General features: G+C 32.4%; 1 protein-coding gene across 1 annotated transcript; it reads left to right on the top strand.

Moving 5' to 3' along the window:
• Positions 1-231: 231 nt before the first annotated feature.
• LOC134719203 (uncharacterized) lies at positions 232-26,731 on the top strand. The gene is made up of 10 exons (XM_063582212.1): positions 232-704; positions 6,137-6,243; positions 7,639-8,092; positions 8,714-9,486; positions 10,172-10,202; positions 11,893-12,164; positions 17,194-17,221; positions 20,858-21,184; positions 25,122-25,412; positions 26,260-26,731. Exons 1-10 carry the CDS (start codon positions 266-268, stop codon positions 26,592-26,594), a joined length of 3,057 nt encoding a protein of 1,018 aa, XP_063438282.1. The 5' UTR covers positions 232-265; the 3' UTR covers positions 26,595-26,731.
• Positions 26,732-27,580: the final 849 nt, after the last annotated feature.

Raw genomic sequence — 27,580 nt, 5'->3', positions numbered from 1 at the left:
TTATGCAATGAATTAACATTTATTTTCCATAATCAATAATGTCATCAATCAATCAGTTAAACTATGACTCTCTTTAAAATATGTTAATAGCATTATCTAAATGTTACACCTGATAAGATATGATTCTTATCTTAATTCTGATTTTTTTTACATTCTTCACTTGGTTTTGACAGCCTGCAGCTGTTTTGGGTTTGATTTGCCTGATGTATTAAATATAATTTCAGACTCTTATAACGCACTGGATGTTGTGTACCATAAGGTTTTAATGACCTCTCTGGAAGAAGAGGAGGAGAGTGAACTTACCAACAAAGCTTCAGATACAAGCCCAACTGGTTATGCCAAAGCTACACTTTCCTCTTTGCACTCAGAACAGTCTGCAGCAGCACAATCTCTACCATCTACGAAATCCTCCAATGTGCCTCACACGGTAAAACAGATGGAAAAGAAAATGAGAACAAGAATGACTAAAGAAGAAATAAGAAAGAAAATGGAAAAGGTCCTCAAAAGTGGGAAGTATAAGATGAAAGTTGGACGTCTTATCTTCTGGGATTTTGGTGGACAATATGTTTATCTAACAACACATCAGACCTTCATGACATTCCGGGCATTATTTCTTGTAGTATTTGATGGGAGCAAAGATTTGCATGAACAGGTCCCTGATGTGATGTGTTTTCCAGGGCAGCACATGACGCCAACTCCAGCAGGTAATATGCATGTTATTTACACTCAGATAATGCAAACAAGATACATTTCTATGACAGCAAGGTGATAATTAAAAAAACAATTAAATTTGTCTAAATATTTAAGCCAATCTAAAGGTTTACGTAACTTGTTTACATTGCCACTTTGAGCTTGTCACAAACTACAATTTTAACCTCAATATGTCTCACATTTTGAAACATTGATATGAGGTAAGACAATAATATTTATCAAAGATACCAGGTTTAAATTTTTGTACGTTGGAAAGTGCTTTAGATTTTGAATGAGTAAATTCTCACAAAAAAGGAGCTGATGATTTTATCATAAGCATGAACAGAGTGTTGCATTTATTGACAGACAACATTATATTTGTGCGGTCATATATTGGTATGAAGTTGGCGTTGTTGTCATCGTCCGAAGACATATTGGTTTTTGCACAATAACTTAAGTTTAAGAAATGGATCTCTATGAAATATTACCATAAGATTCAATACCACAAAAGGAAGGTTGGGTTTGAATTTGGGGGCTATGGTACCAACATTTAAGGAAAAAGGGGCCAAAAATAAGCATTTTTGTAACTTCCAGACAATAACTTGTGTGTTAGCGTATGGATCTCTCTGACATTGTACCACAAGGTTCCATATCACAAAGGAAATGCTGGGATTGGTGTTGGGGGTAATTGCCTCAAAAGTTTTGGAATTAGCGGCCAAAAAGGGTAAAAAAACATGCATTTTTCTAGTTTCAGGACAATAACTTTTGTGTAAGTGTATGGATCTTTCTGAAATTATACTACAAGGTTCCATATCACAAAGGGAAGGCTGGGTTTGAGTTTTGGGGCAATTGCCCTAAATGTTTAGGAATTTGGGACCAAAAAGGACACAAAAAAACTTTTTTTCTAGTTTCCAGACAATAACTTGCGTTCAAGTGTATGGATCTCTCTGAAATTGTACTACAAGGTGTTATACCACAAAGGGAAGGCTGGGATTGAGTTTGGGGTGATGAATCATAAGGGGTTCAAAAAATTTGGTTTTTTTTTTTTTTTTTTTTTTTTTTCTTTAATTTTTTTTTATTTTTATTTGTTTATTTCTGATATAATATATAAAAGCAAATAATAATGATATGGCAGGAGATACACACCAAACAGGATATCTGAATTATTACATTAAGTATTGTGCAATAGCAAGGAATTTTCAATTGCACAGTATTGCGCTATAGCAAGAAATTTTCAATTGCACAGTAATGCACACTAGCAAGAAATCTTCAATTGCACAGTATTGTAGGTGTGATCTGACCTTAACCTCATTTCAATTCATTGAGTTTTAGTATTTTTTCTAATACTATATGTAATAGGTCAACTATATTTGGTGTATGGAAATATTTTATGATGTACATGTCAGTCTCCATGTATCATCTGACCTTGACCTTATTTTCATGGATCATTGATCAATGCTAAGTTTTCATGGTTAAGTTTGTTTGTTAGATACTATAAGCAATAGTTCGACTATATTTAATGCATAGATTGATTGTACGGTGTACATGTCTGCCTGGTATGGTTTATCTTACCTTGACCTCCTTTTCATGGTTCATTGGTCAATGTTTAGTTTTCTTGGTCATATCTATAAATTAACTGTTTACAAAACTTTTGAATTTTTGAAATTATAAGTCTTTTCTACCCAGGAATAGATTACCTTAGCTGTATTTGGCAAAACTTTTAGGAATTTTAGTCCTAAATGCTCTTCAACTTCGTACTTTATTTAGACTTTTTAACATTTTTGGATTCTAGCGTCACTGATGAGTCTTTTGTAGACGGAATGCGGTCTGGCGTAAATACAAAACTTAATAAAAGTATCTATGATGATTTTATTTAAGTCTGTTTCTTAGAAACTATAAGCAATAGGTCAACTACATTTAGTGTATTGAATGATTGTTAGGTCTACATGTATTTCTGTTTACTTTATCTGACCTTGACCTCATTTTCTTGGATCATGCTAAGTTTATGTGATAGTTGTAGTAAAACTTTATATTTCGGACTGTCAACATAATATAAATGGTTAGTAAAGAAGGCGAGATATTTCAGTGTGTGCACTATTGTTGTTATTCCTTAAATCTATTTTTGTTAAAACTTCGTATTAAATAGCAGCAAAACAAATGTTATCCTTACATGCCTTAATTGTGTCAAAATATGTTTATTTGTTGTAAAATTAAGTTTAGCAATGTATTGTCAAATTCACAATTAATGGCCTAGTCATTAAGCAATGTTAAAAAAAATGTTTTCCTATAGAGATTCTTATTGTTTTAAATGAGTAAACCACAAAACATATTTAATGTTAGAATGTTTACATACTGATTTCTCAAAATATCTACCCACAGACTAAAAATAGTAGTTTTGATGAGGAGGATTTATCACGTTGGTATTTTCAAGGTGTTGCTTTGCTTGAACTAAAACTAAACACATTTATAAAGACAAAACATAGCATTTGATATATTGTAGTTTGTCTGTCCATCCATTATCATTTCAGATAAAAATAAAATATTTTTTTAATCAGTTCTTACTTTAACGCACGTTTTAATTGAAGGAATAAAGCTTCTTTTTATACGACCGCAAAAATTGAAAAAAATTTGGTCGTATATTGGTATCACGTTGGGGTCGTCGTCGTCGTAGTCCGAAGACATTTGGTTTTCGCACTATAACTTCAGTTTTAGTTAATAGAAATCTATGAAATTTTGACACAAGGTTTATGACCACAAAAGGAAAGTTGGGATTGATTTTGGGAGTGTTGGTTTCAACAGTAAAGGAATAAGTGGCCAAAAAGGGGCCCAAATAAGCATTTATCTTGGTTTTCCCACCATAACTTTAGTATAAGTAAATAGAAATTTATGAAATTTAAACACAATTGTTATATACAATGTATATTCACTTTTACTACCAACTGATAAATAAAAACAATCTTTACCATTCATTGATAACAATGGATAACAAGCACTTTTCTTAGATTTTAATATTCTATGATGTATTTAAATGAGTAGTTATTGTTGCAAACTCCATTAAAATTTTTACTTGAGATCAGTTTTGGAATAAGGGAAAGGGGGTGTATGTGAAAAAAGAATTGGGGGGGGGGGGGGGGGGGGGGTCAATTTTTCTCATTTCAGATTTCATAAATAAAAAGAAAATTTCTTCAAACACTTTTTTGAGAGGATTAATATTCAACAGCATAGTTTAAAATTGCTCAAAGGCAAAAAAAGATTTTAAGTTCGTTAGACCACATTCATTCTGTGTCAGAATCCTATGCTGTGTCAACTATTTAACCACAATCCAAATTTAGAGCAGAATCCAGCTTGAATGATGTGTCCATACTTGCCCCAACCGTTCAGGGTTCAAGCTCTGCGGTCGTATAAAGCTGCGCCCTGCGGAGCATCTGGTTGATTTATATTATTTTCAAATAATGCAATTCCAGAGTTACAGAACTTTGTTCACTACATACTTTAGTATGATTGAATCTGTATTAAAGGACATGCATCGTTAGAAACCCACTTATCAACATCTCCATTTATTGCATTAAGTTAAACTTTTCTATGTAATGCAACCTTCTTAGAACTGATTGAAATTATTCCGGAAAAATAAGATATTTTTTAGCTTTCAGTTTTGACTTCTTAAAAAAACTAATTTTGAAAATAAATCTTAGGAAATGTGGTCTACTTTTCAACAATACTACCTGGCTTTAAATGTCTGTTGTACAGTCCGGGGACACAGTCATCATCCTTTGATTTTCCTTCTCTACAAATAGAGTCCCTCATGTGACAATGTATAACTTGCAATTTTTTTTTCTTACACCATCGAGATTTATTTCCTTATATTTTATGCCTAAAAAAGTAAATACAGTTGGAATTACTTGTCAAATTGGGACATGAATTTGCATACAACCGCACACATTTGTTGGGATCATATAATGCTATTATGTCGTCGTCCGTCGACACATTTACGAGTTTGACTGTCTCTTTGGTATCTTTCGTCCCTCTTTTAGTTTCCAGACAATAAATTTAGTTTTAAGTGAATGTATCACTATGAAATTTTACAATTATATTCAATATTACAAAAGGAAGGATGATTTGGGGTTTATAGTACCAACAGTTTAGGATATAGGGGCCAAAAAGGGACCAACAAACAAGCATGTTTGTAGTTTCAGGAGAATAACTTGTGTGTCAGTGTACGGATCGATGTGGCATTGTACCACAAGGTTCCATATCACAAAGGGATTGAGTTTGGTGGTAATTGCCCAAATCATGCAGGAATTAGCTGCAAAAAAGGGGGACAAAAACAAGCAATGTTTGTAGTTTCAAGACAATAAGGGAAGGCTGGGATTGAGTTTGGGGGTATTGTTTCAAAGTGGGGGGGGGGAAATATTTGGAGGGGGGATTTTTTTCCCCAATTTTTTTAAGGGTTCATATCTATTTTTATTTAAAAAAAAATTGAAAATTTTTTAGGTCTTTTACCGCAATTATTTTGTGTCAGAAACCTATATTTATTTCAAAAATTTGAACTCAATCGAAATTCAGACAGCATCAAGCTTAAAGAGGTCCTCATTTGCCTCAACTGTTCACGGTTCGACCTCTGCGGTCGTATTAGACTGCGCTCAGTAAGCATTTAATTTGGTAATGAAGGGATTTTGTCCATTTTGAAAAGGCCAATAATTAGTATATCTGAGGCTGTTACACTGAATTATAGACCCTCTTAACCTTAAATTGTCCACATATTGAGTTAGAGCTGGTGGATATTTCTATAATTTACCATAATTTGTCCCAAAAGTGGTACATTATACTATATAAATCTTTTTTGGATAGAGCAGGTGTGATTTTTTTAATTTGCATTTTTTTGTTTAAAAGAAATGCACCACGGAATAACTGTGTTCTCGGCCATAAATGATAATTAAAAAAAAACAAGACAGCGATTAGAACAAACACACAATCCAAGGGCTATTCCATAAAATCTTGCACAGGACCGCAACTTGAACTTGCCATCATTTTAGTGGTGTGAAATATTAGTTTGTATACGTTTTAATTGTATGCAGGCCTAAAGCATTGTTACCTTGTAATATGCCTTCCTTTAACTATCCTGTGTTAATGAAATAGTCCGAAGAACAAATACAACAATTTAGAATGAACATATATTCTGAAGCAGTTGTCACTTTTTGACAGAGAATCCAATTTAAAGGAAGACTATTACCATGCAGCTGTTTAAATATTAGGTTCATAAAGTATTAATACTTTATCAACCTCATTTATTTAAACAGCAATTCAGCCAGTTTTTTTTTTAAATAAGGGGTTAACAAGACAAAAGACAATGAGATTGTAAAAGTGTAGTATCACAAATATGAAAAATGCAGAATGTATATACTTGTTTATACTTTTTTTTATGACAGATTTTGATTTTATTTTGCAGTATTCTTGCAGTATTGGGTCAATTCCATCCTGACCTATTGTAAGGTTGTATATGCAGGCATTCCAAAGATTTTGTTTGTTGCCACTCACAAAGACAAAGTACCAATGGTGAGTGATCTTATGTTAGAAATATAGTAGTTAGTCATTGCCATTTAAAACACTTGAATAATATGTAAAAACTGCTTACATAATGATAATATGCCGATATGTCTTAACTTGACCAAACTTCGTGTAAAGCTACACTTTTGAAAGAACACGATTTTATTGATTGGTGGGTAATAGACTTAAGATCAGATTACAGGGCCTATAACTAGAGTAGACTATATGAAGAACCACTTATAGATAAGAAAAATGATATTCGGTTTGCGTTTGTTTTAATATTGAAAAGTAAAATCACAAAAATACTGAACTCAGAGGAAAATCAATTTGGAAAGTCCATAATCACATGGCAAAATCAAAAAACAAAACGCATCAAAAACGAATGGACAAGAACTGTCATATTCCTGACTTGGTACAGGCATTTTCAAATGTAGAAGATTTTCATGAAGATTCTTTGCCGTGTCACTCTCGGTCATGGTCTTTTCACTTTAAACAATTGCTCAGTTTAAATTGTTAAAGTTTGTATTTTCTTGGCCGTGTCACTCTCGGGCATAGTCTATTGACTTTAAACAATTGCTCAGTTTAAATGTTAAAGTTTGAATTTTCTTAGCCGTGTCACTCTCGGGCATGGTCTATTGACTTTAAACAATTGCTCAGTTTAAATGTTAAAATTTGTTTTTTATTTGCCGTGTCGCTCTCGGGCATTGTCTATTGACTATAACAATTGCTCAGTTTGATTGTTAAAGTTGTATTTAAGTCAGTTTTATTTCAACAAATATTTTGACAAAGTGAAAGTTAAGCATTTAGTGGTACTGCACAAGATATACGTCTTAACTGTATTTTCAGTGATGTAAGTCCCCAAAATATTTGAAATTCCAAAACGTAATACAAATGTTGATGAGTTGATGAAATCAAAAATCTGGACAGGGAATGCATGAGGACGATTCATGCTTTGTTTTCAAATAATTATAATTTTTATCAACAAAAAATTGAACTATAACAATATCCATATGTTCATGCAAATACCCTCTTGACCTGTTTTAGATGTATTGCCAACTTATTAAATGTGACTTATTTGTTTACTTGTGTTTCTATACTAGGTAGGTAAAGTGAATTACCAAACACAAATATAAATAGCTAGTGTTTCTTTCAAAAGACCCTTTTCATTTTATTCCCCTTGGAATGTAAGATTTAACAACTGATAACAGTTTCAGTCTGTTATCTTTGAAAGTATAAGATCTAGGTTAAAAGTGTAAAATTGACCTATAAGAGAAGATGTATGTCATTTGAAAATTTGAGATTGTAGTACGTGTTGGAGTATTCTACCATTGAAGATGCATATAAATCACCAGGTGTGCGATGCAGTATCAGTGTATTATTTTGTCAACTTTTTATGTTTAACAGGAGAATATTGCCACCAGACGTGAAGAGCTTTACAGAGGAATTGAGGAATTGTTTAAAGACCACGAGGGAAAACATCATCTGGTCCTTAGACCTCTAATATTTGTCAATGCCAAAGATCAAGCCGACCCAGAAATAGAAGTTCTGAAGAAAACAATAACAGAACTAACATTCGACCACCCATGCTGGGGTGAAAGGATGCCGAATGCATGTGTTCCACTGGAGCTTGAGATCGCTGAACTAGTGGCAGAAGGAAAGCAAATAATGTCATTGGCTGAAATTAAAGAATTAAATGCTATCAGCGAGGTGTCTGTCCTGTCTCCTGAGCAGTTGACCGATTTTCTACATTATCAACATTCTCTAGGGAAAATTGTCTATTTTGACACACCACAGCTAAGAGATAATGTTATCATCAGTCCCCTTCTTATGGTGGAAGTTATGAGATCTTTTATTACTGGTGTGTAAATATTTTCATTGAGTAATAATTAAATTGCTGGTAAAAAACATACCAAAATATTGTTTACCAGCCAATAATAGCACTAGGGACTGTTAAATGGTGCCCTTAACTAATCTTTAAGTTGGTTTTTCAGAACTTTTTATTGAACAATTAGTAAAAAATTATAAATTTTAGTATTCACAGTTTCAATACTTGTTAAATTATAGCTAATTATTTTATTATGCTGTGAAATTTTGGAGAGAATAACAGTTTTAACTTATGTTTTGTAAAATCATAATGGAAAATTATGATAAAAAAACATTTTTTTTAAACTGAAACTGAAACGTAATAGCTTAACAGGTATAGGTATAACTATAAAACTTCATGGTTTATAAATATAGAATAAATTTTAAAGTGTAACATTTTTCCACAATGAGAAACGATTCAATTTTGATCATCAAATGCCTTGATTAAGGAAAGATAATTTGTTCTAAAATAGAACATGTTATAGAATTATTAAGATAAGATTATTTTCCTGTGCTGATCAAGGTGAGCAACATAGCTTCCATAGATACATTTTAATATAAGTATATTTTTGACTTTAATTTCAAGTCTTATGATTGATTTTATTTCTTTTTATAGATGTTGAATTCTGGCCAAAAGAAGATAACACAAGAAAAACCTTCAAAAAGATGTCTGAAAATGGAATGATACAAAAATTAGACCTCTACCAGATTTGGGAGCAAGAAGAATTTTGTCAGATATTACTCTTTAAAGAGTACATATTTGATATGCTGATACACCTTGATATCGTATCTGAACAGCGTAGATATGATACAAAAACAGGAAGTCGGCTACCAGTAGAACACTTCTTTGTACCCTGTATGCTTACCCAAAGAAATGATACAGATTTCTTGTCACAAGAATGTACACCAGAGAGGACTGTTAGTTTGGCCTTTGTTTTTAACGGAACCGTTGTTCCTCCAGCTTTACCGAATCGTCTCATATGCGCATGTGTCAGTATGTGGACATTGAAGCAATACCGTGGAAGGAAACTTATGTTTTCTGGGTTTGTGGGGTTATCAGTTGATAAAGAGCATGATATCGTTGTCTGTGTAGAAGGAAATAAGATCTTATTGCACCTAGTCCACAAGCGCTCCAAGGGTTTGATTATACCTGATATAGCCACCAGTGTCCGGGATTGTTTGTTTGTTAATTTAGAGAGAATCTCCGAATTTTATCAGTTCTCCATCCATTGTAAAGCCAGCAGCAAGTTACCCTTCCACACCGAGTATTCATGCTCGAAATTAAACTGTTTCACTTCAGAAAATAAGATGGCTTCCGAAACTGAGGAATCTCTTTGTGAACACGGAGAAAACATTAAAAATAACTGGAGTATTTGGAACAAGAAAAGGGTATGTAAATAATTTTAGGTACATCATTGCGAGAAATTTAAAATTGATTTCTAAGCCTGAACAAATGTCGCCAAGTTCCCTTATTGCATAAGATAGGTACTATATTTGCATTATATGTTAGACATTCAATCTTGCAACTCTATATAAAAAAAAAGATATGATATATGATTGTCAATGTAACAACTCTCCACCATAAACCACATGACGTAAAATTCAGCACCTATAGGTCGCTGTGAGTCCTTCAACAATGAACAAAATATATGCCACATATCAAGCTCTTAAAGTTGTTCATGTTGTTATGTTAAAATGTTCATACATTCAGAGACAAATTTATATCTGTACCAACTTGTTGATGTTGGTATGATAGTAAACTAAACAGCAAAGGACAAATGTATTAGACAGAGAAGCAAATGGATGCTAATGTTGCTATGACATCTCTTTGTTTAAACCTTTTTTTTGTAAGGTAGAGGAGTGGATTAATATTTATAATATTTACCTGACTTTGGTTGTAGTAACTATCAGTATTTGTCAATATTGTATTTTTTTATTATGTGTCATTAATTTTTTGTCATTAGTTTCACACATTTTACAAAATGAAATGTTTTTTGTGGACCGACAAGCAAGTAGGTTGTTTACATGGAATTATACAAATACTTGGATTGTAGAGTTATTTTCTATTTTACAGGAACAAAAGCAGTGTGATGCTAATTGTCCAGGTATATCAGTCAGAGCTCAGACATAAACAAGTCTATTTCTGTTTTTGACTTAAAGAAGTCAAAACATGTATTTTTATAAAAATGTGTTTTCAATTTTAGACTTATCTAAGTCACAAAATGACAGACTTGTTTAGGTCTATTTATGTTGATGAAAAATCTTAACTTGACTTGGTGGCCACACTACCCCACCTATGACAGTAAAAACCTGTCTGAGAGTTCACAAGGACTTGATCTATCTATATTTAATTATCTTATTGAACATCCTTACTAGACACAGATGTTTTACCTCATTAAGTGTGGATCCAGGTGGTTGCATTGTAAGGTTAATTAACATGATCCCCGATTTTTTAGACTCTCATTCATATTTTTCTTTAGAAGACAAGGCATTGGCTTTCAATGTTGTCATTATTTGATTTAGATGCATGGCCTTTTTATAAGTATGCATGGGTCTTGAAGTTAATCAATTTTGGTAACTTATCGACTTGTATGAGTCGATATTTGCAATTTTTTTATTCTGGTCAATCATTTCTTGCTTAACAATATTCGACTTATCTAAGTCGTATTTTGTCTTGCATTAAAGGGAGACAAATCCTAAAACTTACAAATTTAGACCTCTATAAGTCAAAAGCAGATTCAGACTTATTTATGTCTGAGCTCTGACTGTATATGTATCGTTTTTCTCTCTGCACTTCCCAGACCAGAGTTAACATTTAACTTATTAAAATATCCAATTTAATTACAATCTCATGACATAAAACCATGCTACTGATATGCCATAATTGTGATAAAGCTTAAACAATAAATAATGATTTTTCACATATTTCAGATTGGAACAACCGTGGAAAAGTAATAAATTTTTACCATCTGAGTTTACAATTACCAAAGATACATGTATTAGAAACTTTTAATTTTTTAAAAATATATGATTTGCAATTTTGGTTAAGATTAATTGCTGTAAATTACTAAAATGTATCCTATATGTCTTATGAGTAAATTGTCTAGGATTGCTGTCAACAGATAAAATATGTGCTATATTTAAGATAATACATTTAGGTGTATTTAGTGAACATAGGTTCGAAGAAATTAGAATTAGATTACTGCATATGTTGATTATATTGTGTACACATTAACTTCCAATGCTGAATAGTTATCTCATCTTATCTCAGTATATTAACGTACTTTTTTATGCCCCACCTACGATAGTAGAGGGGCATTATGTTTTCTGGTCTGTGCGTCTGTTCTTCCGTCTGTCTGTTCATCCGTCTGTCTGTCTGTCCGTTCGTCCATCTGTCCCGCTTCAGGTTAAAGTTTTTGGTCACGGTAGTTTTTGATGAAGTTGAAGTCCAATCAACTTGAAACTAAGTACACATGTTCCTTATGATATGATCTTTCTAATTTTCAAACGAAATTAAACTTTTGACTCCAATTTCATGGTCCACTGAACATAGAAAATGAAAGTGTATGATCAGGTTAAAGTTTTTGGTCAAGGTAGTTTTTGATGAAGTTGAAGTCCAATCAACTTGAAACTTAGTACACATGATCCTTATGATATTATCTTTCTAATTTTAATGCCTTATTATATTTTTTATCCAATTAAATGGTTCATTGAACATGGAGTGGGGCATTCGTGTACTTTGGACACATTCTTGTTTACAATTCATACATGTATGTGTTTTGAAATTCGTTTTAGGTTTGAGTGAAGATGCATTATCTCAGATCCCAAGTAACACAGAGTTGCTTCGTCTGTCTAATCATTGTGAGGCACATATGCTACATGAATTGGCTCTCCATCTTGGAATGGACGAGATGGTATGGAGTGATATGGTAGAGAATTACCCAACAAATACACAGATGGTTAAATTTTTGACGCTTATTCATTTGAAAGATAATAATGAAATCAGTTTCACAGAATTGGACAACGGATTGAGAGAAATGGAAGTAACAACACATAAACTATGTGTGGTAAGTAATTACTGCAATGGACTGATGCAATTGTATTTATCTTTTCATATATTTCTTTAACTGGCATATGGTGTGGTTTTATTGTGAACTTGTCTGTTCTGTAGTGTTCTTCTGACCTGGACCTAAAATATCATGGGAAAGTACCAAGACTTAATAGAGACATATATGCAATATCATATTAAGTTAAAGATTCTATTTTGTTTTGAAGTTGTGAATTTTTCAATTTAACTTCAGTTTTCACTTTATTTGCTTCTTATGATCTTATGAATTTTGATATGATTCTCTATCATTACATACTGCCATCAGGATTTTGTCGATCCTGCGAAAGCGAAACATAGCGATCATAGAATCCGGTGTTGGCGTCGGCGGCATCAGCATTTGGGTTGAGTCTGTAGTTTTATTAGACTTTTTCAAATCTTCTTGGAATTTTATTGAATTTGGACAGAAGCCAAAATATTGTATCAAAAGCAAATTGATAAGGTCCTTAAATGGCCCCTATTTCTGGCTAAAATTTATAATTAGGATTAATTGACCAATACAAAAATGAATCATAGCTTATACAATGACAATATCGAAAATATAACTTTTTTTTTTAATTACGTACTAGCGCTCTGTTCATGACGTCACAAATAGCAATCGTTTTGATTTTCTACGGTAACTCATTGAAAATGGATAAGGCTTTTATAGCTAACTATGCAGTATGGGCTTTGCTCATTGTTGAAGGCCTTACGGTGACCTATAGTTGTTAATGTTTGTGTCATTTTGGTCTCTTAAGGACAGTTGTCTCATTGACAATCATACCACATCTTCTTTTTTATAAGATCCTAGGCGTCGAAAAAAAATATTTTAGCTTAATCTTTGTCACGGCATTTTACATATCTGACACACATATTTAGTTTGTCGACGCCAGCACTCTGTGTTTCCTAGGCATTAATTTGGTTAAAATCAATACGATTTTGTCAAATTTTGCAAAAGTCTCTGTTTCTGGCCTAATTGAGATTTGAAAATTAACGCTTCAGAATACTACTTTGACAAAATACTTCTATTTAACTTCCTACTTTTCATCAACTGAAAATAGTTATCAAAGGTACCAGGATTATAATTTAGTACGCCAGACGCGCGTTTCATCTACAAAAGACTCATCAGTGACGCGCATATCAAAATATTTATAAAGCCAAACAAGTACAAAGTTGAAGAGCATTGAGGATCCAAAATTCCCAAAAGTTGTGCCAAATCGGCTACGGTAATCTATGCCTGGCATGACAAAATCCTTAATATTTATAAAGCCAAACAAGTACAAAGTTGAAGAGCATTGAGGATCCAGATTTCCCAAAAGTTGTGCCAAATCGGCTAAGGTAATCTATGCCTGGCATGAGAAAATCCTTAGTTTTTCCAAAATTTTAAAGTTTTATAAACAGGAAATTTATAAAAATTACCATATTATTGATATTCATGTCAACACCGAAATGTTGAATACTGGGCTGGTGATACCCTCGGGGACGAAAGGTCCACCAGCAGTGGCATCGACCCAGTTGTGTAAATAGTTATCAAAGGTACAAAATTGTACAAGGATTATAATTAAGTACGCCAGACGCGCGTTCGTCTACATAAGACTCATCAGTGACGCTCATATCACAATATTTATAAAGCCAAACAAGTACAAAGTTGAAGAGCAGTGGCATCGACCCAGTGGTGTAAATAGTTATCAAAGGTACCATGATTATAATTACATTTGTTATCCTGCAGTGTCTATTTTGTTTACCCTTGTTTAACTATATTTCCCTAGTGTTTACTTATCTGTTTTGACCTATTTGACATGTTTGAGATTTAAAAATCAACGCTACAGAATATTACTTTGACAAAAAAAACTTCTATTTAACTTCCTACTTTTCATCAACTTAAGACATTTGTTATCCTGCAGTGTCATTCTATTTTGTTTACCCTTGTAACTATATTTCTTAAGTGTTTACTTATCGAGAAAGTTATTATACTATACATGTTATATAACCAAACACTTTTATTTATGTAATTGTGGAATTTGTAATTTAGTATCTACTATTTTTTCTTTTTTTTTGCGTCTTTGCTACATTAATTAGTATTTTTATTTGAATATTTCAGTTAGTTGTGTTGTATGTCTGTGATGAATATTTATATAGTTTTGGCTGCTAGATCTTAATTATTGTCACATTGACCTTTTTACTTCTGTTTGAGTTACTCAATTTACCGGAACTATACACTACTGTCATACAAGTGGGAGGTTTAACTGGCTATACACAGGATATAAAAAATTCGTCTTTGGAAAAATGCCTGTACATGAGTCATGAATGTGGCCTCTAGTTTTTCAGTTGATTGATATCGTTTAAATTTGTCAACTTTGATGAACGTCCCGTTTTATACGCCCGTCAAAATTTTATACAAATGTTCGGCGTCCACATGTAGCACCGTAACTTGAGAACCACTTATCCAAATTTCATGAAACTTAACATAGTTGTTTCGTATGATGGTCAAACGATCTGTATACTTTTTGGTGAAAAATAGGGGGTTATCCATGTCGCACCGTATCTCAAAAACCATTAATGATTATTGCTTAAAACTTTACACACTTCTTAGTTATATTAATCTAAAGATCTGTATACATGTTGGTGATGATTCAAAATTTAGAGTGAATGAGTTTTGTAAAAAAAAAAAGGGGTTTTCACGTGTCACGCCGTATCTCAGAAACTATTATGATTATTGCATAATACTTCACACACAAGACAACGAGCGTATCATGCGCTCGTGGCGCAGCTTTTTATTAAATTTGTTTTGGAGTACGGTACTTTTGTGATTTCTACATTGATCTTTGATAAGATTAAGATAATATGATATCAATCTTTGAGTAAAACCTTCAAATTACAGACTCACAACATGGTCAACATAAATGCAATCAAGATAAGTAAAGCAGGCGAGACATTTCAGCTTGTTGTGTTATGCTTGGAAAGGATGAGATAGTTAAGTTTTTAAACGGACATTAGCTGTCAAATTTATGTTCACCAATTTGACTCAAATTCTCATATTTGAATTAAATTTACAAACACGTATATCCAAATTACAAAAACTTTACATAAACAATTAACAATGCATAGACTTGATAATATGTATTAGCTTTTCGTGTATATTCTAGTCTAATTAACCATTGAGATGACCTCCTTTTATATCTAGGCGTTATGTATTCAGGTTTAGTTTTCTGTAATTAGTTAATACTTCAGTTTCTTTGTGTATATCTCTTTCATATTCATTTGATAAAATTTACTGTTTGCAATAGCATGAATTGTTCTATATAATAAGAATGTTCTTATCCCGGGCATAAAAACAATGCCGTATTTGGCGAAACCTTTTCAACTTTTGATCTTCAGTGCTGTACAACTTTGTACTTTTTTCACTTTCGATCTTTTATATCTGGGCGTCACTGGTGAGTCTTGTGTGGACAAGGCGTGTTTTTGGCGTATTGAATTTTAAACATGATGCTTTTTGTTATCTATTAATCATGTTTTTCTTTGTCTAATATGTTCTCCTATTTATTTGTATTGTAGTCCTGTAATATTATGTTGTCATTTCAATGTTATATTTAACTTTGCCATTAAAGTGCGAGGTTTGGCATGCCATAAAACCAGGTTCAACCCACCACTTTTATTCCCCTTTAAAAGTGTCCTGTACCAAGTCAGGAAGATGGTCATTGTTATATTATTGTTTGTTTCTCTGTGTGTTGCATTTTAACGTTGAGTTGTTTGTGTTTCCTCTTATTTTTGAGATATTGAGATAAGACGTGGCACGGTACTTGTCTATCCCAAATTCATGTATTTGGTTTTCATGTTATATTGGTTAGTCTCGTGGTGTTTTGTCTGATGCTTGGTCCGTTTCTGTATGTGTTGCGTTTCGGTGTTGTGTCGTTGTTGTCCTCTTATATTTAATGCGTTTCGCTCGGTTTTGGTTTGTTACCCCGATTTTGTTTTTTGTCCATGGATTTATGAGTTTTGAATAGCGGTATACTACTGTTGCCTTTATTTACTTTTACAAATTTGGATGGAGAATTGTCTCTTTGGCCCTCATACCACATCTTTTTATATCTATGTATAAATATAAATAGATATTGACCATGTGCTATTGGATTTTTGTAGGTCTGCTTGATTTCATATTATAGGTTTAAAAAAAATGTTAAATATAGTTTTTGTTAACTGTATAATAATATTTTGTAATGGATCCAATCCATATACCAAATGTTTCACCCTTGTTTCTTTTCCAATGTTTACAATTTGTATGCCCCCGCAAAGGGGGAATTAATTTTTACCCTTGTCCGTATGTACGTACGTCCTTACGTCCCAAAATTGGTTTCAGTTCTCTTACTTGAGTTTGCCTCAACCAAATGTTATGAAACTTATACACAATGCTTATTACCACAAAATACAGATCAAGTTTACTTTGATAGCGTCACTCTAACCGTTCTAGAGTTATGCCCCATTATCAATGGAAAAAAATACAAAATTTGAAGTTTCCATTCTCTAACTTAAGTTTGCCTCAACCAAATGTTTTGAAACTTATACAAAATGCTTTTTAACTTCAGTTTGCCCCAACTAAACATTATGAAACCCTCACACAATACTTTTTACCAAAAAACTCAGATAAAGTACAAATTTAGGTAGTGTCACTTTTATTGTTCTTTAGTTATGTCCCTTTATAATATTGTATGCAAGCGGGGGCATCATCTGTATCGATGGGGACACATTCTCCACTTTTTTTACTTTTTAAAGCTGAACACATTTAATACATGTGTAACCATCCAATTGGCAATTAGTTTAACGTATTGAATGTGGGTATTGATCATAGCTAATGCAATTAACAATGAATAATTTGAACATTTATTTTGAATCTGGTCTGAGCCCTTTTACTTCTGTAATAACTGTATGAGCTTGTTTTCAGATAACATGGATAAATGATAGATTTAACTTACCACTCTGAAATAAATTGATGTTAACAATTATCATATTTTCAGGTACGTCGAAGAAAACAAGTGAAATCTGGTAAGTATTTTGATATCTAAAGGTCTTAATATGACATAATAAAAAAGGCTTTTGTCTTAAAAAGTAAAATCACAAAAATACTGAACTTAGAGAAGAAAAAAAAATAATCACATGGCAAAATCAAATAACAAAACGCGTCAAAAACGAATGGACAAGAACTGTCATATTCCTGACTTGGTACAGGCATTTTCAAATGTAGAAAATGGTGGATTAAACCTGGTTTTATATGTATCGTATCAATCATAAATATTATGCTTACCTTATAATTAAGGGTAGATTATTTAACAATTTGTCATCTTGATTCCTTTTTACATAACTGTGCAGCTTGGATTTTTCACATTTCATGCGATTGACCAGTAATTATAATGTTATTATCTTTATAAATAAAGGTAACAGTAGTAGACCGCTGTTCAAAAGTCATTAATAAATTTAGAGAAAACAAATCCGGATTAAAAACTAAAACCGAGGGAAAAGCATCAACTATAAGAGGAAAACAAATCCGGATTAAAAACTAAAACCGAGGGAAACGCATCAACTATAAGAGGAAAACAAATCCGGATTAAAAACTAAAACCGAGGGAAAAGCATCTACTATAAGAGGAAAACAAATCCGGATTAAAAACTAAAACCGAGGGAAAAGCATCAACTGTAAGAGGAAAACAAATCCGGATTAAAAACTAAAACCGAGGGAAAAGCATTAACTATAAGAGGAAAACAACGAAACAACAAAACACTGAAGTGCAACAAAAAACAAAAGACAATGCAACATACACAGAAACGAACTATGAGATCAGAACTGCCATATTCCTGACTTGGTATAGGACATTTATCATATTGTTATGTATCTTGTTTTATTACAAAGCAGTAAGCACATACCTTCGAATTATAATTAATCCCTTTGGAGATGTTTTCCTGTTTGTGTAATAACAAAGCAGTATAAGAGCATTCTTTCAAAATTCAATCACTCTCTTTACAGATGTTTATCTTTCATGCGGGATTTGGTTTTCAAAATGAAAAGTCATGACTGCCTCCCTGAATTTATTCCAATTAGTATATTGCAATTTTTAGAGGGGCACTAAGTGCAATGATTAAATGCCTTTTTTCTGTAGTCCCTCTTTCATATCCTTATACTTTCATATAGCCGATGTGAGCAATTGTTACAGTTTGTGCCATTTGCCAGTCGGTCATCCTAATCAGCAATATATATATTGCTGGGGTTTTTTTTAACCTCATCTTCAGAATCTACTTTTACAGTTGACACCAAACAACGTGAACATAAACTTTTTTATTTCGACCGCCAAAAAATGTACGGTCGTATATTGGTATCACGTCATCGTCGTCCGAAAAAGGATGGTTTCCGGATAATAACTTTTATATAAGTATATAGAAATCCATAAAATTTTAACACAATGTTTATAACAACAAAAGGAAGGTTGGGATTGATTCAGGGGTTATGGTCATATCGGTTTAGGAATTGGGGGCCAAAAAGTGCCCAACACATACATTTATCTAGTTTCAGGACAATAAGTTTTGTATAAGTATTTCAATTACTCTGAAATTGTACCACAATGTTCATACCATAAAGTAGAAGGTTGGGATTTCTTTTAAGGGTTATTAGGCAAACAGTCTAGGAATTCGGGGACAATAACTTATGTTTTACTGTATGAATCTCTCTGACATTGTACCACAAGTTTCCTTGTAATGAAGGGCAGGTTTGGTGTCAGTTTGGAGTTAATATCCCTGATCATTTAGGAAAAAGGGGCCAAAAAGAGCAGACATGAAGCATTTTTTCTAGTTTACTGACAATAACTTGTGGTAAAGTGTATGCATCTCTCTCATATTATACTACAAAGTTTCTTACTACAAAGGAAAGACTGGAATTGAGTTTTGGGGTTCTTACTCCAAGTAGGGTTTCAATTAGTGAGGGGCCAAAAAGGGGCCTAAATAAGCATTTTGTAGTTTTAAGTCAATAACCAGTGTTTAAGTGTATAAATCTCTCTGAAACTATACCATAAGTTTCCATACTACAAAGGGATGGTTATAGAGGGTAATGTATCAAATCATTAAGCAATTAGGGACAAACAGGGGTGAAGCAAGGGTCTTTTCTTGTTAAAGGACAATTTAGACAATCTTAAAGCAGTGTAAAGGAGGAAATTTAACAAATACTGTTATATATATGTTTGATTACTTGATTACCTCCCTTCGATGCTTGAACATTATGTTAAATGAATAGATTTTGAATAGAATTGTCTTGAGATGCGTAACTGTAAATTTATTTTTAGAAGTTATTGTTAATTAATATTAATTTTAACCATGACTAAGTTATTTTATATTTTAATACTTTATGATGTATTTAAATGAGTAGTTATTGTTGCAAACATAATTAGAAATTGGAATTGAGAGTTTTTTTTGGAATAAGGGATTTAGGGAGGTGATAAAAAATGGGGAGGGGTTGTGGTAAAAATTTTCTCATTTCAGATTTCCGAAATTAATAAGAATTGTTCTTCAAATATTTATTTTTGAGGGGATTTATATTCAACAGCTTAGTGTATTGCTCAAAGTTCATCAGACCACATTCATTATGTGTCAGAAACCTTTGCTGTGTCAACTATTTGATCACAATCCAAATTCAGAGCTGTATCATGCTTGAATGTTGTGTCCATACTTGCCCCAACTGTTCAGTGTTCGACCTCTGCGGCTATATAAAGCTGCTCCCTGCAGAGCATCAGGTTTTATATTGTTTTACCTGTGGAAATTAACTACGATGAACTTTATCTGTGTCATTGACTAATTACTTTGCCAGTCGTCTACTTTTATCACGATCGTCAGCTCGTCAGAAAGTATTGAACCAATTTCAACAAAACTTAGGAGTGAATATTCCTCTGAGAATGCAGCATAAATGTTGTTCTGTCAACAAACATGGCTGTTATGGGTAGACATAGAACATACGATTACAATGATTTGTTTTGTCTTATAGCCCTATTAGATTATTAAATTATAGTAGATAGAAAAAAAACTGTAACATGTGGGAAAGGTTTTTACCAATTTTCCGAAACTTAGAAGCTTAGTCATTTAAACACAAACATATAAACTTAGCAAGTGAATGAAATGCCAGTAATAAAGGCAACAGTAGTATACCGCTGTTCAAAAATCATAAATCCATGGACAAAAAACAAAATAATAACCATTGATTTTTAATGCTCTCTTAAATGCTGAACAATACCCTTCAAGAATTACCCAGTAGACCCTAATGAGAATTGGGATGAGAAAATAATTATAAGTTTGAGGTCAAATATAGGGAATAAAGAACATACCCTTGAATAATTATAGATGGAATAAAAGGGTCCTCTTTCCAGTTTCAGCTATGGTCTCCTTTCAAGAGAGCATGAATTGAATGCAAATGCTTAATCATGTTAATACAATAAAAATATTTGATTTGTAGCACCAGCTGGAAAATAAATGCAAAGTTTTAACCTTTAGTTCTCACAAGATTAACACACATTTAACTGTCGAGGTTAAACAATATTCCATTATTTTTGAAAAGCATTTAGCATGTTTAGGGGAACACTGCAATTTGAGTTTTTAATTAGTTTTGACAAATTCTCTGTAGATATATTTTATTTCTTATTCCATTTAGGTATTCCTGACGATGTTCTAGACTGTATTCCATCAGACGAAATTTTAGATAGATTAACACCGCTGGTTGGCAATATAGTTCTTCAACTAGGAATAGAACTTGGACTTTCTGTAGAAGAGATAGAGAGTATTAAAGAGAAACGTGATCGTGATTTGACAGCACAGAATAAGGAAGTCTTGTTTGCATGGAGGAAAGACAGAACAGTGAAACCTACAATACGGGTACTTGAGCAAGTTTTTGTAGATATTGGTAAAGGAGCAAGGTGTTTAAAGGAGGTTGTAAAGGACGTTGATCCCAATACACTTAAAGCAGTAGAAATTGTTACAGGTAATACTATATGAAGGGTGTGAGTTAATAAAAAAACTACTGTGTAAATCAGTTATTCAGTACAGGAAATATGTATTTCCTAGGTTGATCATGTTTATAACAGAAATATATAAAGTCAGTGCAAAAATAGGTTTGCCTTTTATTTTACAATGCCCCTGTCGTTATGTTTGTTCAATGAAATTACATACAATCAGGCAAATATCTAAAACACAGCTGGTCTTTTGTACATCACCATATGGTTAAGCAAAAATCTCTTCTCTACCGCCATTGTCTGACCTATTAAGTTATTGTCCAACCAGACCTTGGTCACTAATTGCCTAATACTTTGCTCAATAACGTAAAGTGATGACAGCTTCGAAAACACTTGCTGCAGGAAAAAGTAGAAAAAAAAACAAAAACAGAAAGATTCATAAACTGGAAGGGTATATGTTGTCAACCGTCCATTCCATACTGATAATTTTACATGATGATTCTTTCTGAACTTATTGACATCAATATAATATACTGACATGTTTTGTATTTCCTCTTATCCTCTGAAAACTTCAGATAGGCAACCACTCGGTTTTACTTTGCGGTGTTATAATTGTTAAAATTGATAATATATCTCTCAGGTATTGGTTTTTTGGTATATCGGAATGACCAATACAAAATGCATGTTCATTGCAATACAAAAGTATTGGTTAAGAGGTAAACAGTTAATTACCATGTGACTTTCAATTATGCAATGTCTACTTTATATATATTACAGTAAATAGGTGAAATTAAGAATTAAATGTAATTACTAAACAATTCAGTAAATACCTGTAATTACTAATCAATTACATTAGACTTGACACAGTTGCATGTCTTTGGTTCACAACCTGTTTTGCGTGCACACGTTGCAAATCCCTGCCAATCTCCGACTGACTGTAGACACCCTGCTTTCCTAACTTTTAACTCCAACTATTGCTGAGAACGTGAATAAATTCCTAGAGACAGATCCATTTAAAATTCCATCGTTTGAGCAAAGCTTAAATTATTCATTTGTCTGTTCATGTTCCAAAACTAAACAGAAAAGACTTCTTGGATTCCCACGTCCTCTATCAATACTAGGAATGGGAAAAGTTACGTTATACCTGACATAAACAGGGCGCAAAATTTAGATGCTCCGGACAAGCATCTTTTCCGCTTTCTTTGATAAGTTTGAGGCACTTGCATGGTATCCCCGTTGATGCATTCTGAACGGATACAAATGTCACAACAGGACTGTAATGTTGAGTTTGTCTGATTATATACAAAACATTTAATGCATTCGTGTTCATATTGTAAGCTTTGCAACTCATATGGATAGTGATCTTATAAGGAGTAACTTTGAGCTTTTGGTATCAAGATCTCATGTAATGAGGCTTCTACTTCAGAGATTTGATTATAATCATCTGTTGTCTTTTTTTAATTTATTTTTTTATTTTCAAACAAAAATGCTTAATCTGCTGATTATATTGTTCAGCATCTCCTTTGGTTTAAGACTCGATCACATTTTTCATTCTACAAAAACTCTTCTGTAAATATGTTTTTTTCATCTACCATTTTCAACAATTAATTGATAGATTTTCATCCCCGCCCGCCCCTCTGGAATCGTCCCGCCCCGATTTTTTTTATTTTTTGTAAAATTTACGATTTCCGAATTTTGTTAATTTCTGTTACCGGTAACCGTCAATAATTTCTTTCAATTCAAAACTTCCTGTTTCAAATTTCGGTTTTCATATTTCTTGTTTCGAGTACTTTAAAACGATTATGTTGATATATTCTGCTGCTCAATGATGACAATATCATCAACTGAGAATAGAGATAATTTACCAGAAGAGCATGACATATTTGGGTTACGAGTAATACGCTGTGTCGAAGAACGCAAATTGCGATATGTCACAAATAGGAATTTTCTGTCATTAGAAAACCGTGGATTTTTTTTATAATTTATTGACTTTGTGTCATCAATTTTGGGCTGTGAATGATTTATAAAGCGAAAGAATCGTGGAACACATTGGTACAAAAACTAAACTGGATTAAAGAAATTGACACAAGCACGAACTTGTTAGATCTATGACCGTAATTTGAGTTCAAAAAGTCGGCAAACATACACATTGTGTTATAGAAAGCCCTTAAATTTACCCATGGTTATTGTAGTTGTTGAAAAACACCAAACACCCTCTGTCCCAATACCAATAAAAGAACCGGTTGAGAACAAACCCTCTATATGATTATTATACCTGTAAAGAGGGATAATCCTTCTTTAGATAGGGGTATTTTTGTTTAGACTGGATTTAAATAAAAAAAATAGGGCAGAATGGCATTTTCTACTTATTATGGCAGTAACCTGTAACAGTTGATGCACCAATTGATGTACTTAATTTAATATACAAATGCCCAGTTTGCTGCTTATCTGACTAAATATACAATCTATTGTTCACCATGATTGAAAGCTGTGATGATCAGGTAAATGCCACTCACTTATGTCTCACTGTACAGAATTTCTATTGTTAGATTTAACATAAAATTTAAAGGTCAACTATTCCTTTTTTTGTAAATCAGGTGTTCAGATAGGTATACAATTGATTGCAAGTTCTGTTACTTTAGCAGAAAACTGGTTATCTCAATTTTTAGTAAAGTGCATATGTTGATGCATATAATGCTATAGATTATAGCTAATATAACTAGAAAATACCATTCTGCCCTAATTTGCCCAAATGAATCCAGTGTAAACAAAAAAAAACTCTATAGAGGGATACTTTTATCTTTATCTCTCTAAAGATGGATTATCCATTTATACAGGTATAATCACCAACCTGTTAAACAACTTCATGGTTTACATGAATAATTATATTGGCTTCTTGCATTAGAATCTGAAAAGTACCAACCCTACTATTTTCAACAGTGTTTAGTTTTCATTTCATGCATAATACTTGTGTTGCATACCAAGGCATTTGCATCATTTTATGTGGACTACAAATCATTGCTTAGACAGCAAAATAAATTTGGATTTGGTATTCAAAGAGAGAATTTCTTCATCATTTTACTGTTTATTAAAAATAGGTTTCTAAAGTAGCAATTCACCGTTTCAGAATCTTAAGAATTCTGGGTATTATTTTCAAAAGCGTACACCAAAACGTTGTGATTGGTTAAAAACCTCCTAAACAATTGAAATTCAACCAATGGCGTAAAGTTATTTTCATTTTGGTGTACGAACAACAAGATTACCAAGAGTCCTTTAGATTCTGAAAAGGCAAATTACATGTACAACAGTGGTTGCCAATCAGAGATATATATTTAAGAATTTGAAAAATTATGTACCATTCTTTATACATGTATATACATGTACATGATATAAGCTAATTATAACACTTGCATATATATTAAGTTCACGTCACAAGATGGTTTCATATTAAATAAAACTAAAAAAATAAAATCCTCCCACCCGCCTCATTTTTTTTCAAAACTTTGGATGAAAATCTTATTAATTTCAGTTGGCCTTAACATCAAGGTATATTATAGAATGGTCACTTTTTCATACTACAACATTATTTTAACAGTTAGTAAATAGATGTAAAATTTCATTTGAAATTTAGTGATTTCTGGTAATAACTGGACATTTTCAGGAATTACTTGTATTTACAAGTGCATCAGTAATTACATATAATTCCTAAATTTTAGTATTGACGAGTAATTCCTAATTTCACCTATTTACTGTAACATATATATACCTAATTACTTTAAATTTCGAATGAAATTCAAATTGATTTAATCTTTGTATACATTTCATGGCAGTTTTCTTATATAAAATAATATGTTTTTGGCAACAACATTTTATAACCAAAATAATGTAAGATAATTGAAAGCATTGTTTTATTTGATGATCCTCTAAACTTCATTTTGGCTAATAAACCGATCTGCTCATTTACAGATAGAATCAGAGAAAACGAAAACAGAATCATACAGGACATACAAACCAGCCAAATTTTAGATCATATGATGACACATCTGGTGATATCAGTAGATGACAGACGTCGTATTGAACAACATGCTGGACAAGATGATCAGAACAAAGCATTGCTGGATATTGTGACCAAAATGAGAGAACCTGTTTACAGTGTGTTTGTTGATGGATTACGTATTTATGGATACGAAGATATCGCTAATGATTTGAAATGTGATTTCAGTCCAAGTCCAACATCAGCATCAGCGGAAAATGAAGGTATGTCTGAAGGGTTTATTATAAACACAAACAAAGAAGGATTTTTACTGAAAACATTTTTAAATCTTGTTATATATTCATTCAAAATAGATATAATGTATTTGATTCTAAAGACTATTTACCAGATCATTTGCGTCGTATTTAATTTATCATAAGTATACTACTTTTCTTGCATACCAAAGTAGGTCACTGGTATATATGATGAGTCTTTCAGGACGAATTTCAGTTTGTGTTAAGTAACTATGATCTTAGACATTGTACCATTGAGTAATTATGATCTCAGGCATTGAGATCAAGATTCTTTTCTACAGTTATAATGAAGTCACAGTTCATTAAGTACCTGTTACGAATCAGGCAAATATGACCTCAGATGAATTTCGCTTCTCAGATCCAACTTTAGAAAAGAATAGTGAACATATTTAATGCAAAGGCATTAGTTTTGGTCAACTATGAAAAAAATCAAAGTGAGATAAAATAGAATAACAAACGAATTGACAATTAACTATAAATTGTGAATGTGTATGTTTACCAGCTTTGTTTAAAATGTCAAACGCTTATCATATGTGTTCGATAAATTCAGAGCATACATCTCAATTTGTTTGAGGAAATGTAAGATCTATCAATACTACATTCTCTTTGGGTATTCAATTTATTCATGAGACATTTCATTTAATAAAAAGGGTGAATAAAACCAAAACAGTAGAAGGGCCACACACCTGAAAAGTACTAAAAAATGGCCAAATCCATCCAATGCCAAAGGTCCAAATCGCTTTTCTGAATTTAACCTCGTCTTTAGTCATAAAAGGTCAATAGCACTATCTTCAGAATTTTTTTTTGTATTTTGTAGGCTTATCAGTTTGGAATTTTCCATTTTATAAAGTTCGTCTACAAAAGAACTACCTCAAGGTCATCACTGATATACAACACGAGAACATAGTAGATCATCTAATATCAAAAGAGGTATTGTCAGTTGATGATGGGAAGAAGATAGAATCTGGTAAAACCCCACAGGAAAAGAACAGGAATTTAATGGACATGCTGTTGCGTAAAAATGAACAGGGATTTAATGAATTTCTCAAAGCCCTACGAAAAGACTCAATTTATGCAGATTTAGCAGATCAAATAGAGAAGACAGAAGTTACTAGCACAGATATGGCAACCCTTCATAAATGCTCAAAATAAAAGAAAAACTTTATACAACAAGTTAAAGACAGCTAAGACACACACATGTAAACAATGAATAGAAGGAGGTATTGTCAATCCAATGTTCAATGATTTGGTCACTTAAACCGCTAAGACAAACACATGTAAACAATGAATAGAAGGAGGTATTGTCAATCCTATGATCAATGATTTAGTCACTTAAACCATCAAAGTGAATGAATAACAATATATTATTGATAACAATATTTTATATTGAACATATGTCATGTGTGAGTGTCATGCTTGGCAAGGAAAAAGATAAAATATGTACCCCTTTTACGAGTATTCATTCCTGTAAACACAAATCCCCTACGAGTGTTCGTTCCAAAACAGATACGATAATTATGAAGCAGTCATGACATATTCTATATTCATATAAAATAATTTTAATGTATCTTAATATAATTATTGGGAACCAATAATTGGAAAGTTCATATGCACTACTGTTTTTTCAAAGGTCAAAACATATGGCTGTGCGGCATATTTTCAACATTTATATGCCTCAAACTTCCAAGAATTTAAACCTACATGTATACTAAAATTATGTACTTCCTCTCACTTAACATTTGGTCCTTCTCAGAATTTAATTTGGCCACTATCCATGTGAATTCATACTGGTAAAGTTCCCAAGATGTGTCTCTTTGAGATGAAACATAGATATCATATCTGGGAACCAGTAGGTAAACATAACATCTATCAATAGTATATATCCCAAAAGAGGTTTGTGAAACAGCTGTATTTACAAAGTGCAACCTAAAGGACATGTCATAACTTTATACAATATACTATATGTACTATTTTGATAAATTTTGAATAACCTACATAGCTGCATTTAGGTTATTATCAATTTCTCTTCAGTCATAATTGTGTATGTTTATCTCTTAAAGCTGTTCAATGTTACCTTAATAGTCAATTTAGGTCTAAATTTAAAGTCTAATGAATAATAAAGTTTGCACACATGAAAT

The sequence above is a fragment of the Mytilus trossulus genome, chromosome 5 (genome assembly GCF_036588685.1).
Source record: "Mytilus trossulus isolate FHL-02 chromosome 5, PNRI_Mtr1.1.1.hap1, whole genome shotgun sequence".
Lineage (NCBI taxonomy): Eukaryota > Metazoa > Mollusca > Bivalvia > Mytilida > Mytilidae > Mytilus > Mytilus trossulus.
Note: the sequence above shows the minus strand (reverse complement) of the source record. Positions and strands in the feature narration are given on the sequence as shown.